General features: G+C 48.5%; 1 protein-coding gene across 1 annotated transcript; it reads right to left on the reverse strand.

The window, feature by feature from the left end:
* Positions 1–1257: 1257 nt before the first annotated feature.
* PSMB1 (proteasome 20S subunit beta 1) lies at positions 1258–16410 on the reverse strand. The gene is made up of 6 exons (XM_036249237.1): positions 16264–16410; positions 12370–12477; positions 11013–11094; positions 8722–8851; positions 2739–2845; positions 1258–1493 (listed from the first exon to the last, which is right to left on the reverse strand). The coding sequence occupies exons 1-6, from the start codon at positions 16380–16382 to the stop codon at positions 1308–1310; spliced, it is 732 nt and encodes a 243-aa protein (XP_036105130.1). The 5' UTR covers positions 16383–16410; the 3' UTR covers positions 1258–1307.
* Positions 16411–16900: the final 490 nt, after the last annotated feature.

The following is a 16900-nucleotide window of genomic DNA, read 5'->3' on the forward strand; positions in this document are numbered from 1 at the left end:
AGTCCATCCCTCATGTAAGTCTGTCCGTCTACAGCCCATCAGTTCTGTTTCTCCAGGGAGCACCAGACAGTCAAGACTACAGTGATGGCCCGGCTGGTGTGGCTCAGTGACTGAGAATAGACCCTGCACCAAGAGGTTGCCACTTCGATTCCCGGTCAGGGCACATGCCCAGGTTGTGGGCCCGATCCCGTGGGGGGCGTGCAGGAGGCGGCCAGTCGATGTTCTCGCTCATTAGTGTTTCCATCTCTCCCTCTCCCTTCCTCTCTCTCTAAAATCAATAAAGAAAAAAAAACAAAACAAAACAACAGACGACAATGGTGGGGCAGCCTGCAGTGCTCACTTGTGTCCAAGAGAAACCTGAGCCTCACCAGTGCCCGAGTCTCTGTGACGCTAACAGATCCTGGTAGAGCTAAGGCCTGCGATAATTTAAAGCAATTTTTTTTTTATCCTCACCCAAGGACATTTTTCCATGTTTTGTTCAGATAGAGTGGGAGGGAGAGAAGGTAAGAGAGAGAAACATCGATATGAAAGGGACACATTGAGTGGCCAACCAGGGCCGGGGACAAACTGCAACCGAGGTACATGCCCTTAGCGGGAACTGAACCCGGGTCTCTGTGGACCGTAGGCCGACGCTCTAACTGCTGAGCCAAACTGGCCAGAGCTACAGTAATTTTTAATGAGGTCAACGGTAGCATCTCTGTTAGACTACAAAGCAAATCATACCCCCTGGGTCATTTTTGTAATTTGACTTGATCAGTACTGAGAAAACGAGTCCAAAATTATACATAGTGGAGCTAAAATGTACATAATCGTTCTAACACACAAACTACCTTAGTTAACTCTATCAAAATTTAGGCATGATTTAACATTCCTAAACTCTTTGGAAAAATTATCCCAGATTTCCGACGAGAGCACATTTAAAGGGCTACGTGCTTTTACACTTTCCCTCTGTTGGCGATTCACAGACGTCTCCAAACAGCCACCCCGGACCGTGTGTGAATCATCCCAGGAATGAGAACCTCACGGGGTCAAACGGGCGGAGTGAGTGCCCGATGACCATCTGCACTGATCACAAAGTCAACTTTCCCAGGTAAACTCCTTATACATGTGAGGAAAAACGGACATGATCTGTTTTTTTCATCCTTAAAATAACACAAATGGTTCTGGAAGGCAGAGGAGCAGGGGAGTCAGGAAAGTGAAGGGGAAAGGCCGCCTCCCAGACCGTCCTGCTGGGAGAAGACGAGTCAGGACACGAGAAGCATTTCAGGGTTTATTTTGAGTAAACAAGCCAGTGCACAGCACAGAAATCAGTCCTTCCTCAGGGGCACCGTCTCCTCCCGGATGCCCTCCTTGGTCACAATGCAGATCCTGAGCGCGTCCCCGGTGTACACGTCCCTCTCGGCAGCGGATATGAAGACGTCTTTCACCAGCCGCATAGCTTTGTCCAGAGACAGCGGGACGTGCTCCACATTCTGCATGTTCTTAAAGCCGACCTGGCAGGACAGGACACTGGATGAGGCATGTGGGCACCAAGGAGGGCTGAGCCCCAACCCATCTGCACACGTATGAGAGTTCACAACAAACACGTCGCACAGCTCCACAGTGTCCCACAACTAGGGCTCCCGGAGACAGAGCTGTGCCTGAGACGCCCTGTAGCCGTGACAAGGGAAGGGCGGCCACACCACTGCTGGGCTGAGGGGGAGAGGCACCAGGAGAGCCCAGGCAGCCCTGACAAAACCCTCCAGGACCACGCGCACGAGTTGGGCCTGAAGGACAAACACGTGCAGGAAGTCGGCTGTGCAGGTCTGGTGTCGAGGACACAGAGGGCACAGTGCTCCAAGGCCTGAGGAGCGGGGTGACGAGGAAGAGGTGAGCCACGGGCAGGAGTTGTGAGACATTTCACGAAAGGGAGGAGAGCGGAGCAGGGAGTGAGCTGGAGGCAGAGGAGACGTGAGAGGACACCCGCAGTGCAGCCGGTGCACCCAGGTCCGAGCTCAGTCAGCAGCAATGGAGAAGTGGTCATGTTAAAGATAAATGTGGGTCCAGCCAGTTTGGCTGAGCATCGACCCATGAGGTCGCCGGTTCAATTCCCGGCCAGGACACATCCCCAGATTGTGGGCCCGATCCCCAGTGGGGGGGCATGTGGGAGGCGGCCAATCGATGTTCTCTCTCTCCTTTTCACTTCCTCTCTCTCTAAAAATCAATAAAGGGAGAAAAAAAAATATGTGGGCCCTGGCCAGTTTGGCTCAGCGGTCACAGCGCCAGCCTGCAGACCAGAGACCTGGGTTTGGTTCCCGCTAAGGGCATGTACCTCGGTTACAGTTAGTTTGTCCCTGCCCCGGGTGGGGACGTGTGGGTGGCAACCAGTCAATGTTTCTCTCCCTCTCCCACTCTATCTGAAGATAAATTAACAAAATAAAGTGATACAGAAATGGCATCAGGGAGAAAGGTGTTTTCACAAAACTCAAGTGAAGATGGCGAGATGACAACCAAAAACATGACCGACTGCAGCCAACGTCAGAGACCTGGAAGTCATGGGGATGCAGGAAGCAGGCAGGGCAGGGCTAGGTGAGTGGTGGCAGGAGAGGCAGCAGACAGAGACGAGAAGGTCTGAGTGGGCAAGTCAGCCAAAGTCTGCAGTGATTCACAAGAAGGCCCTGACTTTCCCTCCCCCAGCCGGCGGAGGCAGACATTAGAGATCCCTTGCGGGCGCCACCACATTGGCAGCAGGCTGTTACCTGGTTGTCCAGCAGGGGCTGCAGCATGGCACTCGCTGAGCCTCCAGCCTTGAAGGAATCTCTTTGGTAGGAGCCCACCGGGTCAAAGCTGTACACAGCTCCCTTCCCTTAAAGAAGGAAACAATCTCATGAGAAACATCCTGACCCCAATTTCACGTCACGGCAAAAGGAAATGCAGGCAAAGTGTGATACTGAATGGGCTCCTGACTTAGCTGAAATTTCAGCTAAATCTCAGTGAGGAGCAGTCACTGCTGCACAGGTGACACCCAGAGCCCCCGACTCTTATCTCCACAGGGTGTCTGCCACCAGAACGCACTCTCCATGCCCACATCACCCACCTCCACCCGACTCCCAGCATGCATGTGGTTTTCCAGGCATACTGGTTAATGGTCACAGGCCCTTCTACACGCTCCTGTGAACAGCCTAGTGTACTTCAGCACAGACTGGGCTCCCTCAGGGTTAGATGTGAGCAGTCCCACGAGAGCTTGCTGTGCCTTTAAACCAAGAGTGAGCACACTCAGCATCATAAACACAGAACAGAGAAGACATCTCAGAAAAACACAGATGCCAATATGAAAAGGTTACTTTTGGCTGGTCTGGCTCAGCAGTTGGAGTGTCGACCCACAGGCCAAGGAGTCACAGGTTCGATTCTGGTCAAGGGCACGTACCTCAGTTGCAGTTCGTCCCTGGCCCTGGTCGAGTTGTGAGGGAGGCAGCCAGTTGATGTGTCTCTCTCAATCAATGTTTCTCTCTCTCTCTCTCTCTCTCTCTCTCTCTCTCTCTCTCTCCCCCCCCCCCTCTCTCCCTCCCTCCTACTCTATCTGAAGATAAATGGAAAATGTCTTTGGGTGAGGACAGACACACACAGAAATAAAAGGTTAGTTTTGCCTAAAATACAAGCACTTGGGTTGTACCAGCAGAATTAAGTACTTTTTTGTAAGAAAGACAAGATCTACCCCCCACCCCCCCCACCGGCCTGGCAGCTGCAGACTGGGAGTGGTGGGCTGTCCCGAAGCATCGCGCGGCCCAGTTTCTGGAAGAGCCGCTGGCAACAGAACCTCTCAGTGACCGCCCAGGGTGCTGCTGCGGCCGCACCTGCCACGCTCCCCAGGAGCTGTGTGTGCAGGGGAGGCAGCCCCTCCGCCAGCAAGACCATGAGTGTTTACTGCATCACTCGCTTCACTGTGGCTGGTACGGAACCCAAACTGCAACCTCTCTGAAGCCTGCTTAACACCACGGTGTGCACAAGATCCTTTCTTAGCTCTTGAGGGCAGAAACGTCTAGGCAGCCTCAACTCCATCAGCAGCACATGGCATGTCCACACAGTGACGGACAGCCTGCAAAGAGCACGGGCCTGGGAGACACGTCCAAGGACAATGCAAAGAGCCCTGTAACACGTATGGCACAGTCTGAGTTTCCTTTAAAAGTGTAACAAAATGGTGCAATGTCTGTGTGAGCACACAAAAAAGTACGGAAAGACAAACAGCAAACGGAGACTGGAGGTGAGAAGAGGCCTGTGCCTGTGCCTGTGCGTGCGTCGCAGAAGCACCCATGGGACACAGCCTGTTCAACCGCCGTGTTCTGCACACGAGAAGGGATAGAGCATTTACAAGGCGAGATTTAAAGGTGATATAACTGATTTTTTCTTTAATGTTTTAAATCCTCACCTGAGGATATTTTCCAATTGATTTTTAGATAGAATGGGAAGGAGGAAGGGGAGGAGTGAGGGAGGGGGGAGAGAAAGAGAGAGAGAGAGAGAGAGAGAGAGGAACATTGATGTGAGAGGGGTAGGTCTATTGGTTGCCTCCCATGACTCTGACTGGGGCCAGGAATCAAACCTGCACCCCAGGTATGTGCCCTTGATCGGCAATCAAACCGGTAATCCTTTGGTCCACAGGCCGACGCTCTGACCACTGAGCCAAATTGGCCAGGGCTTGTAAAAAATTTTTTCAAAAGAGTTTATTTAAACCAAACTCGTGACATGCCAGGAAGCAAGATCTCAGAATGCTCCCCATTTACAAGGCATGACTAAACAGTAATATAACTGATTTTTAAAACACACTCTACCATACCTGAACACCCTAACAAACACGATAGGAGACAGGAGATAAGGACAATCTCACTATCAATGGACAACCACCACCTTTAGCTGTGTTACTTTCTCCACTGGGACTGTGCAGAGTTCCCTGCAGAGAAGGCAGCATCTGGGGTCACTTAACGGAACCTGGGAGACTGGTTATGCTACAAGCAGCTTGGGACAAGACATGAGATCACAGCGAGAAGGTCACTAACTTCTACACAAAGGGTCATGTGGTAGAAACCCAAAAAGAACCAACGTCTCTCTCACGGGGCCAACAGGCCACAAGTAACACGAGGCCTAAAAGCATTACCCAAGAGTAAACCTCAGAAAACACACACCACAGATATGAGAAAAACAGGAGCAGGGTATGTCCAAGACCAGAACTTCAAAGACCACCTTAGAAAGGGCAGGAGACACTTGTAATATAGAACAGCGTGAATCCTGACTATAGACACAGAGTGCTTTTCCTCATTAAAATAATGCCCAAAGTGTAATAATTTCACTGTAAGAAACAAAACCAGACACATCCTAGAAGGAGCTACAGGTGAGCCTTACACGGGGGAGGCCTTTCTAACAAAGCCGGACACTCAGTGCCAAGAAAAGAAGGTGGTCAGATATGACTGCACGACACAGCCAGACACCCCAGGGGTGTCCGCAACGAAGAGTGCTCCTGGGGCGTCTACCACACACAATCCAAGGGTGGACCCAGCTGGATGGTGTTCGCATTAATCACGTAAGAAAAAGACTAACCTGCAAATGAGTAAATGAGCAAAGGTCAATGTACAAGTCAGTCTCCAAAGAAAAGATCAATAAACACGAAAAGATGCTCAGCTTCTACAAACAAACATACGCACACCAAAACAATAAAGTATGTCTTGGGTGACAATCTTTAAACTGTGCCAATGCGACACAGGGAGGACGGCCCCGCTGTGTGTGTGGTAACTCCTTTTCTGAAGGGCCAATCAGTGAGGCCATCAAACTGCAGAATAGACAGCCCCGGCTGGGAGGCTCAGTGTTGTCCTGTGCACCGAAAGGTCACCGGTTCGATTCCTGGTCAGGGCACATGCCCAGGTTGCAGGGTTGGTCCCCAGTCAGGGCACTTACGAGAAGCAACCGATGGACCTTTTTCTCTCTCCCTCCTACCTCCCTTCCTCTCTCTAAAATCAATAAAAACATAGTTTTTAAAATGCAAAAAAGATATATTCGTTGACCTAGCAACTGAAATTCTAGGAATGTTCTCCAGTGAGAGCAGCATAGTTGGATGAAGATAAAGACCATGTCGTCTGTACTGAGGGCTGCTGGGCCGACAACGCGCAGCAACACCCAGGGTCACTCCCTCAGTCACTCTGGCACCCTTGTCCCCCAACACGGAGCTCCTCTGGGAAAATGTGTCTCCTGGGCCCCACCCACCCGGACACACAGAAGCACGTCTGCCAGACATCTGACCCAGCCTCTCCATGGACAGGGTTGGTGATCACTACTTCCACCTTCACATCCTACAGTTCCACCTGAAATTTCTGCGAGTATTACCATTTTCATTACAGGAAAACTAGAGCCATCGTTAACTTTAGGGGAAAAACCTTTAAAAGACGTGACGGCAACTGGAGAGTCAAAGGCACAGAGGTCAAAGGACACAGCTCTTCACCCCCTTGTCCTGAAAGTCAGACACTGAGCCCAGTACCTGAAGGTCTCAATAGCTGCCCTGCTCCCCAGGTTCCACCTCCAGCAACACAGAGAACCGGAAAACAGGAAATGTCAGTCTCTTGAGAAGGCAGAACAGGCTGTGGGCTCACGGGCTCAGGTTGTGGGCAGAAGAGAACCAGAAGCATCAGGAGAGCTGCTGGCAGGCCAGCGCAGACCTGACAGTCACCGCTCGGGGAACGGAAGCCAAGAACAGCAACGCAGCCTCAAATGTGGAAGAGGGGCCAGAAACAAACAGCATAAAAATAAAAATCAATGTGAGAAAATGCAGAGAAAGCAAGAAAACTTCAAAGGAAATACAAAAAATAAAATTAAAAAATCAAACAAGAACAGGATACTTTAAAAAAAAAAAAAAAAAGGAGACTAGAAAATAGAAAAGGAGAGCCCTGGCTGGTTTGGCTCAGCAGTGGGAGCACTGGCCTGCGGACCAGAGAGTCCCGGGTTCGATTCCTGCTAGGGGCACGCACCAAAAAAGAAAATAAAAAAAGAGAGTTGGTGGAGAAGGTGGAGAAAGAGACACAATAAATGAGAAGACATTGGACAGGGATTTCAGAACCCAGGATACAAAATAGTACTAAAAGCAAAGCCTCAAAAAAGGTCTCCTGATTTTGTCCCCCAGAAATCTGTCGGGAGATAAAGCAAGAAGAGGGAAGCGTCGGTCAGAGATGAGGGCTGCCTGGAGGGTAAAATTCTCTAAGAAACAGAAACTACTTTAAGGAGCCACCAAAGGAAACCGGACAAGATCAGAGAAGAGTTAGAAATGCCTGCGACACCACAAGGAACATGTCACATGGGAACCAGAGAACAGACCTGAACCACACAGGCCAGACCCTCGCCCTGCACCCAGCAGGTGTGAGCCGTCCCAGGTCAGCCTGACTCTCGAGGGAGCTCAGGACCTTACCTGCCCTGCTGAGATTCATTTCTAGGCCTTGCATTTTCTCTTAGTTTTCAAGGAAGGTTGAAAGCCTAGAAACTGCCACCTGTCTGCTGCAGGGAACTGTGGCAGGTGAGAGAGCAGAAGGCTCCCAGGGCCCAGTTACGGGCAGCAGCCTGTGGGGCAGGGCGGACGTGAGCACTGGAGAGTAGGGAGCGAGAAGAGCCTGACCCCTCCCTACCTCAAGTTTACCCTCAGATAACAGACTTCTGTCACTGACACTGCCCTCACCCAGATGCTTCTGTGACTTCTGTTCACAATGGACGACTTGATGGTGGCTCAGGTCTGTCCCGAGAGGCTCTGCTTGGTTTACTGAACCGACCAAAGGCAGCACAGGTCAGACCTGGCGAGAAGCATCAAGCTGAGCTGAGTGGCACGAGGAGGAAACGTCCTAGTCTGATGGACGCGTTCCTTCTAAAACATCACTATTCAAAACCTTCTGATGTCAAGTAAGTTTGTCAATAAACTGTCATTGGGTTAAACTACTCCAGGTCAGATTTCTTTTTCAAGATTAAAATGCTAATTATTGCCCTGACCAGTTTGGCTCAGCATTGGCCTGTGGACCAATGGGTCTTGGGCTCAATTCCCAGTCAAGGGCATGTGCCTGGGTTGTAGGTTTGATCCCTGGCCCCAGTTGGGGTCATGTGGGGAGCCAACCAATCGATGGGTCTCCCTCACACTGATGTTTCTCTCTCTCCCTAAAAAAAAAAGGAAAAGTAGCCCTGGCCGGTTTGGCTCAGCGGTTAGAGCGTCGGCCTGCGGTCCGGAGAGACCCAGGTTCGGTTCCTGCTAAGGGCACGTACTTCGGTTGCAGTTTGTCCCCGGCCCTGGTTGGTCGTGCGGGTGGCAGCCACTCGATGTGTCCCTTTCACGTCGATGTTTCTCTCTCTCTCTTCCTCTCTCTCCCTCCCACTCTATCTGTACAAAAATTGGAAAAATGTCCTCGGATGAGGATAAAAAAAAAAAAAAGGAAAAGTAGCCTTGGGTGAGGATTAACAACAACAAAAGCTAAATTATCTACTCTTGAACTGATGTGAGATCTCGAGAAAACAGGAGAACAGTGGCTGCCGAACACGCACTGCTAGAGCTCTGAACACCACCTGCTGTCTCTGGATTCCCTTTATTTCCCTTTTAGCTTCAGTCTCTTCGCTGCTTGAATTATGAGAAACGAAAATGTCAGGCAACTTGGTCTTCTTTTCAACTCTAGATGAAAACACATGCACCTAAGAAGTGCCGGCCCCTCGGTTTCCACGAAGAGCGAGCTCTACCTTCTTCATCGAGTCCCCCGATGATGTTGTACACGTAGTATGGAAAGAAGCGCCTGGAGTAGAGGATGGTGGACAGCATCGCAGCGATCGCCCCCGTGGTCATGGCCTTGTTATTGGAATGCTTGTACATCTGTGATATTGACAAAAACAACACACATGTAGAGGCAGAATACATCACAGGCTAGAACAATGAACAGCAGAGTAAAAAGAACAATGAACAGAGAAGTGCATTACCTTGGTGAAATGTTTCTTTCAAGATCAAAACATACAGTATTACTAAGGTAAAATAGGAATTCATCATACCCTATCATTTTGGGGGCAATAAGAACTTTTAGAGGAATGAAAACTAAGTTTGCCCTCCAGTATCTGGTTTACAGACTCTTTTCCACATGATCCTTATCGCAAGACAAGGACACAAACTGTGGAACAAATGCTCACTAATGGGCAGAGGTGACCCAGCTCTTCACTCTGCATCTAGACCAGGGTCAGCAAACTGCAGTCATAGGCCAAATCCAGCCCCCGACCCAACCTGTATCGGCTCTACTGGCACAGTCTCTCCCATCACTACATCCTGCCTGCGTCTGCTTCTGAATTTATACAGCAGAGCTGAGCAGTTGCCACAAAGACCCAGCAACCCACAATGTTGAAGAGTTGCCATCTGGGCCTTTGTGGAATGTGCTGACTCCAGGTCAGACTCAGGTGGAGGGCCCTCTGCATAGCAGTCACCTGTGAGAACAGAGGGGCCGCACTCTCACGAGCGGGACTCCAGGACAGGGCAGTGGTCCTGCTGCTCCTGAAAGCATCTACAGTGGAGGACAGAAGTCTCCAAAACAGGATCTTATTCAGTGATTTTCAATCCTACATTTATTTCACCCTTGGGAACCCTAACTTACCTACTGACTGAGGAATCCTACAAAAATATCAAACATGCCCTGCCGCTGTTGCTCAGTGGTTAGAGCACCGGCCCACACACTGAAGATTTGTGGGTTCCATTCCAGGTCAAGGGCATGTGCCCAGGTTGCAGGTTTGATCCCCGGCCCAGGCGCATGTGGAGGTAACCAACTGATGCGTGTCTCTAACATCGATGTTTCTCTCTCCCTTCCACTCTAAAAATCAATAGAAAAAATATCCTTGGGTGAGGATTAACCACCCCCCGCAGAAGCTAACATAAAACAAACGTAAGTCCCCCAATTTGTCAGCCACATCATCACTGAACACCACTAAAAAGAAATCTAAGAAATACTATGAAATCATACAGTAACAAAAAACCGAAGAAACACCAGAAATGAACTATGAGTAATAGATAAACCAATCAGTGCTTAGAAGTTCTCTGAAGGTAAAAGTCATAAAAACAATTTTTTTTTCTTAATCCTCACCCAAAGATATTTTTTCACAGATTTTTAGATAGAGTGGAAAAGAGGGGGTGGGGTGGGGGGAGGGAGAAACACTGATATCAGACACATGAATTGGTTGCCTCCCACGACTCTGACTGAAGCTAGGGATCGAACCTGCAACCCAGGTATGTGCCCTTGACCGGGAAGCGAAACTGTGACCCTTTGATCCGAAGGGCAACACTCTAACTGCTAAGCCAAACCAGCCAGGGCCATAAAAACTTCTGAATTTCATTTCATTTCAAAACCAAGCACCCTTTATTCACCTCGCCGTTTATGTAATAACGTAAATTATTACACTTCAGGAAGGACTGTGCACTAAGCAGAACTCACTGATTGTTTTATATTTAACAAAACAGCTCTCCCTGTCATTTCTTTTTTTTTTGTCCTCAAAGTTCCATTTATGAAATATGCATTAGAAACCATACATGGCCTCCTCAGAAAGGTCCTCTACCGCCGAGACCAGACACGCGGGTCTGCTGTGGGTTCACGTTCTGCTGAACCCACGTATGCACAAGCCAGTCTCTCCAGTGACTTGTGCCTCTAGCTATTCTGGGCAGCAGCCGTGCTGTGTGCTTAAGAGTCTAACAAGGGCCCTGGCTGGTTTGGCTCAGTGGTAGAGCGCCGGACTGTGAACCGATGGGTTGCAGGTTTGATTCTGGCCAAGGGCATGTACCTTGGTTGCGGTTCATCCCCGACCCTGGTCGGGGTTGCGAGGGAGGCATCCAGTCGATGTGTCCCTCTCACGTCGATGTTTCTCTCTCTCTCCCCTTTTCTCCTTCTCTCTCCTCCCCACTCTATCTGAAGATAAAGAGAAAAATATCCTCAGGTGAGAATAAAAGAAAAAAAAGAGTCTGACAAGGTATTAACTCCAACAGTCAGACCTGTAAATGCACCTACCTTTAGTCTTGCTTCAATAATCTTTGTCAGGGTAAGACAGTCTCCATGGAAACCGCTGCATCCAATGACTGTTTTGTCTGTTCTATAAAACACACATTTTGGGAAACTGAGTTGGTAAGACATTAAAGCAAAACGTGTTGGGCAATTTTAAATTTAAAACTCACATCGCCATTATTCACTGAACGGCACTGGGACAACTACTTAGCCCGTCTTTGGAAGAAGGAGGGAATACCTGTAATCTACCTAATCCCTTACACCAGATAAATTACAGATGAATCAAACATGTAAAGAAATAGTGGAACTGAAAAGACTGAAGTAAATATAGGTAAATGTTACTTTATAATCTAGGGTGGAGGGCAGCTGATACAAATACGCTACAACACAGTCCACAGGAAAGTCCCATGTGTTTGACCACATAGAAAACATAATTTCTACAAAGAAAACCACAAAGTCAAAGAGAAAAAACTAAGCAAATACACTGATAATCTAATTTTTACTTCTTTAGTCTACAAAGGGTTCTACAATTAGAAATAACAGTAACGCTGCAATGGATCATGGGGTGTTAACATGCAGCATGGTGACTGTAGTTGATACTGTATTCATATTTGAAGATTGCTAAGAGAGATCTTTTATAAAAGTTCTCATTAAAGCCCTGACTGGTTTGCTCAGTGGTTAGAGCGTCGGCTCAGGGAACAAATAATTGTGGGTTCGATTCCAACCAAGGGCATGTAACTCGGCTGCGGTTTGTCCCTGGCCCTGGTCAGGGTCGCACGTGTGGCAAGCGGTCGATGTGTCTTTCTCACATGGATGTTTCTCTCTCTCTCTCCCTCCCGCTCTATCTGAAGATAAATGCAAAAATGTCCTCAGGTGGGGACTAAAAAAGAGTGTACATGGCAGGGGGCAGATAAATAAACAAACATTTAGCCCAGTGTGCCTCGACCGGTTGAGTATTATCCTATGCACCAGCAGGTTGCCAGTTTGATTCCCGTGGACCAATGGATAGAAAGACAGAAAAATATGATAATTATATAAAACGGTAGTAAGATCTAGATGGTAGTACATAGCTGTTCACCACAAAATTTTACTTCTGTTATATATTTAAATTTTTTCAGGACACGATATTGAGATAAAAATATTTAGGTTATGAAAACCACAGTTGGTACCAAGATATGGCAAATACCATCATGACTGCATATTAAATTATTAGGAAATAGTAATTTAGAAAATTGTTTCCTAACAGAAATGCAAGCTAAGCTCCAAATAGGCAATCTAAAAATTCATGAAACACAGTTTAGAAGTTAAATCTCTTGTGACATTAAATTATCACAAGGCACCCTGTCTTTAGAAATTTACTTACAATTTGTAACATTTGGGGCTGTCCCGGGTATGGATTGAAAACCCTTCACTCAATCGAGTATCAGAAGCAACAATTGAAAAATCTTCTCCAGCAATTGCAAGTACAGTACTGAGGAAAAAAGAAAGACAAAAAAAATTAATGTCTTCTTCTGGAGGGTAAACAAGCCTCACCCAATGGAAGCGTGCCCGACCCCTGCGATGTGAGTTCCACAACAGAGCAAGGCACACATGGTTTCCCCGTGCACAGCAAGTTATGTTTACACTACACTGTAGTAAGTGTGCAGTGCCAGTATGCATTAAGACAACGCCCATACCTTAATTTAAAATACGTTTTTGCTAAAAAATGCTAACCATCACCTGAGCCCATTGTGAAAAGGGCCCTCACAGACTTGCTCCATGCAGGGTTGCCACAAACCTTCAATTTGTAAACAAAACAAAACAACCAAAAAAACACATCACCTGTTAGCACAGTGAAGTCCAACAACAGGAGGGGTACAATCCCTCCAACAGGACAGAAAAAAACCACTGCACAGCACCAGGATAAAATCACTGAATGAGTAACAGCAGGATTCAGACAGAGGAGGAAAGACCAGGAAAGGATCTCTGGCTACAAGTCATCTGGAAAAACACCAAGAGCTCCCTGAAAACAGAACTCTACAGCACAGCCAAGGTTCTCTAGCAGGAGGTAACAGAAGTGTCACTGAATTATCATCATTATCAAAAAATTAAAGACCTACTTTGTGCAAAGTGCTGATATTGCAAAACAGCCACAGGCCATGGCCCTGCCCCCGGGTGTCAGGTGTAGACAGTGGCACCACAGTGCAAGTTACCTGAGCTCAGAGAAGATGGGGCTGGGTCTTGCATTTCTAGCACTCAGTAGACACCCAAATAGCTGTTGAAATTGAATGAACAAAGGACAAAGTTGTATGATTCACGATGGCAGCTTACTGAAGAGGCCTACAGCATGAACTCCTAAAGCAGACTGTCCAGGTTCTAAGCCTGACCCTCCCACTTTGCAGATTTTGGACTGTGGGTAAGTTCCTTAACTTCTCAAAGCGTCAATGTCCTCATATGTAGATCAGAGATCATACAGTAGCTGCTTCCTTTCAGAGTGTTACAAGGATTAAATGAGTTAGTAATTGTAAAGCCCTTAGAGTAGTTCCGGAACATAACTGCTCCTCCAGAGTGTTCACTGAGCACCTGGGCTCTGCAGTTTCCTGAGGCCTGATCTTGCCACTTAGCTCTGTGACCTTGGACAAATTATCCAGGTTCAGGCTGATAAGTTTCTGTGTTACAGGGTGACCACGATAGTTAAATGACACAACTCACATAAAGCACCCAGAAAACTCTAGCCACTCTTTTACCGAGAAGGGATGTGCACCAAAGCTCTGAAGCACTCACGGACAGCTTCTCAGATATCACTGAGGATGAATAAAAGAAAACGGGCCACAGTTCAAATAAACAGTCAAACAACTTATGCAGGTGTCCCTTTACATGTAAGCAAGAGCAGGGACAACAAGCTTATGTGATGGACGGGCCCGACTGTAAAAAATATCCCAAATGCTAAACTAAAGATTTTAGTATGTTAGTGAGAAACCATAAAGGTTATGTGAGCAACAATGAGAAAAGTTTCATCTGCGAAGTGGAGTTTTAATCACACATGTGAAATGTGTGTGACAATCACACATGTGAAATGGGATGGAAACACTTAGACGGATGCAATAGAGGGTAGCAGTGTGAATAGAAATGGTTAAGTCCAAAACACAAACACATAAGCTGTAGAAGTTTTCATAATTTTGGTATATTTTAAATTTGGACGAACATCGTGACACCTAATAATTAAGAGTGTAAAGGAGAGCTGACTGAGGGATCATTAGCTTGTTTTTATCTTAATATCTTGAATTACTGAAGTAAAAGCGAGAGCAGAACCATTTTTACTTAAGAAGCCAGAACTGAGAGACTCATGAGAGGTGAAACTGGAGAAACAGATTTGGGAATTGTCCGCCCATGAATGAGACAAGTGAGTGTTGAGTGACAAACATGGAGGCCAATGACTTGCAGTTTAACCACATTTCAAGAATTAAAATCGAAAAAGATATAGAAGCAAGCCTTACTCTGCATTAGCAAAGGCTGCCCAAGAGCCAGCAGCAATAAATGCTACAGAAAAGAACAAAGACTGAGAAAAAGATAATTTAGTTTAAGAATCAGGAAGTCCGCCCTGGCCAGCTTGGCTCAGTGGTTAAAGCATGGGCCTAACGAGTCCCAGGTTCGATTCTGGCCAAGGGCATGTACCTCGGTTGTGGTTTGTCCCCCGCCCCGGTTGGGGTCATGCGGGTGGCAACTGGTTGATGTGTCTCTCTCACGTCGATGTTTCTCTCTCCCTCCCATTCTGGCTGAAAATAAATGTAAAAATATCCTCAGGTGAGGATTAAAAAAAAAAGAATCAGGAAGTCATAAGTAGCTAATTTTTAAGGCAGCAAAGGCTTAATTGGGGTTAAAAAGTGAGTAATGAGCCCTGGCCAGTTTGGCTCAGCGGTTAGAGCGTCGGCCTGCGGTCCGGAGAGACCCGGGTTCGGTTCCCGCTAAGGGCACGTACTTCGGTTGCAGTTTGTCCCCGGCCCTGGTTGGTCGTGCGGGTGGCAGCCACTCGATGTGTCCCTTCACATCGATGTTCCTCTCTCTCCCTTCCTCTCTCTCCCTCCCACTCTAGCTGTACAAAAAATGGAAAAATATCCTCGGGTGAGGATAAAAAAAAAAAAAAAAAAAAGTGAGTAATGAGTACTGAACACTCAACAACTTGAACAGTCTTATCATAAAGAATTCTCAAATGCCTTATGAAATGGGTCTAATAACCATCTTGCAACATAACTACCTCATCAGTTGTCACAGAAAGTGCTAGAAGTGAAAGACTAAAAGCATAAACTCAGTGGCAACAGAACTATGGATTCAAGTCCTGGCCGAGGTCACATTAGTGCTGTGACTGGAGCCCAGGTTCGTTGTAAAAATGGGGCTAATACCATCTAACACCCAGGTATCCGTGAGGATTAAAAAAGATAACTGCTTGCGATGTACAAAATGCTTGCTTCTCCTCCCAAACTCTGAGGAGCCGAGGAAGAGAAGGGCAGTGTGTTAAAAAAGTGCGGAGGCCCCATTGCCCTTCAGTGGCCGAGACAAGGATAAAATCACACCTTCCACTCTCCTTCCAACACTTCCCAAAAATATGCGTCGATAACCCAAATCCAGAAGGCCTGACTAAATAACCTGTCTCAACCCTCGGTGGCACGCTTTGAGTTCGGCCTGGTCGGTGCACTGTAACCACTGCCTCCGTGCACAGCTGCCAAGGTCCTTGACAGCATCTTCCCACAGCCCCAAGGCTTCTAGTGGGTGGGTAGAAGGGAAAGTGCCACTTCACGTAAAGCTGTCTTTTTTAAAAGGACAACCTAAAAGTAACATGCCAGGCAAACATTTTTACTTCTTCTGAGTAATTTTTCCCGACTTCAAACTACACCTTAAAACAAGCGCTTATCTATGAAATGGAGCCTGGTCAACTAACCCTACTTTCTACCTAAAATGACAGCAAACGACTAAGCAGTTTGATCGGCCTTTTTGGCTACAACGAGGCACCTACGTACGAGGACCGAACCACCCTCCCGCTTTCGCTTCCGACGCAGACCTGCCCTCGGCGCGGCTGCCCTTCGGGAGGCTCCCCGAGCAGAGGCCGGGCTTCGCCGCCCACCTGGGCCTCGCTGCACACCCGCCGTCCGCACCCATTCCCAAGCGCCCGGCCGGGAAGGCGCCGCTGGGAGCGCGAGGCTGCCCGCCACGCTCGGAGGCGGAGGCCCGCCGCGACACCGCGCGCGAGCCGGGGTCGGGGGGGACGCGGTCGGGGCCTCACCCTCCGTTGAACGCGTAGGGCGAGAAGCGCAGCTGCACGGGGCCGGCGCTGTGCGGCTCCATCGCCAGGTCTCGGCGGGGGCCCCAGGACACGGCTGCGGAGGACAACATTGTCGGCATCCGCTCCTGCTGTCTCACGGCGAGATGGCGGCCCAGCCGGAAGTCGGAAGTCGGAAGTCGCACCACTTCCGGCTGCCGGCGGCGCTTCCTCCCGTCGCCCCGGCGCGCGCAGGTGCCGGGCTCTCATCGGTCCGCGTACTCCAAGAAAGCTGACGGACATGTCAGGGTTTTCTCCCTTAAGACAGCATTCCAATTCATTCTTGATGGGCAACAGTTTTAAAGTCTGACCATACAGAAAAGTTGGCAATGCTATCGAGCAACGGGAAGTCGAGGCGTCTAACGTCGGTGCAGCGGTGTTGGGAAAGGGGGCTGACACCGCCCGCATCCTTGAGGAGGTGCACACCTGAGGCCCGGCAGTGCCCTCCCAGGTGTGCACTCCGCCAGAGTGTGCAAGAATGTTCCTTCCCACCGCCGCGAGCTGGAAGAGCTAATGTCCATACACTGCGGGGTATGTCACGGAAAGAACGTGATCCCACGTCCGCGAGGGATGGTCTTACGTCAGAATACACGCTACTACC

Source organism: Molossus molossus, unplaced genomic scaffold, assembly GCF_014108415.1.
Source record: "Molossus molossus isolate mMolMol1 unplaced genomic scaffold, mMolMol1.p scaffold_m16_p_8, whole genome shotgun sequence".
NCBI lineage: Eukaryota > Metazoa > Chordata > Mammalia > Chiroptera > Molossidae > Molossus > Molossus molossus.

Coding starts and splice junctions, on each gene's coding strand:
- PSMB1 (XM_036249237.1), bottom strand. CDS start 16,382: ATGCCGACAATGTTGTCCTCCGCAGCCGTGTCCTGGGGCCCCCGCCGA. Junction 8,852..11,012: donor TTATTGAAGCAAGACTAAAG/GTAGGTGCATTT, acceptor TCAATATCACAG/ATGTACAAGCATTCCAATAA. Junction 2,846..8,721: donor CGGGGGACTCGATGAAGAAG/GTAGAGCTCGCT, acceptor TCCTTCTTTAAG/GGAAGGGAGCTGTGTACAGC.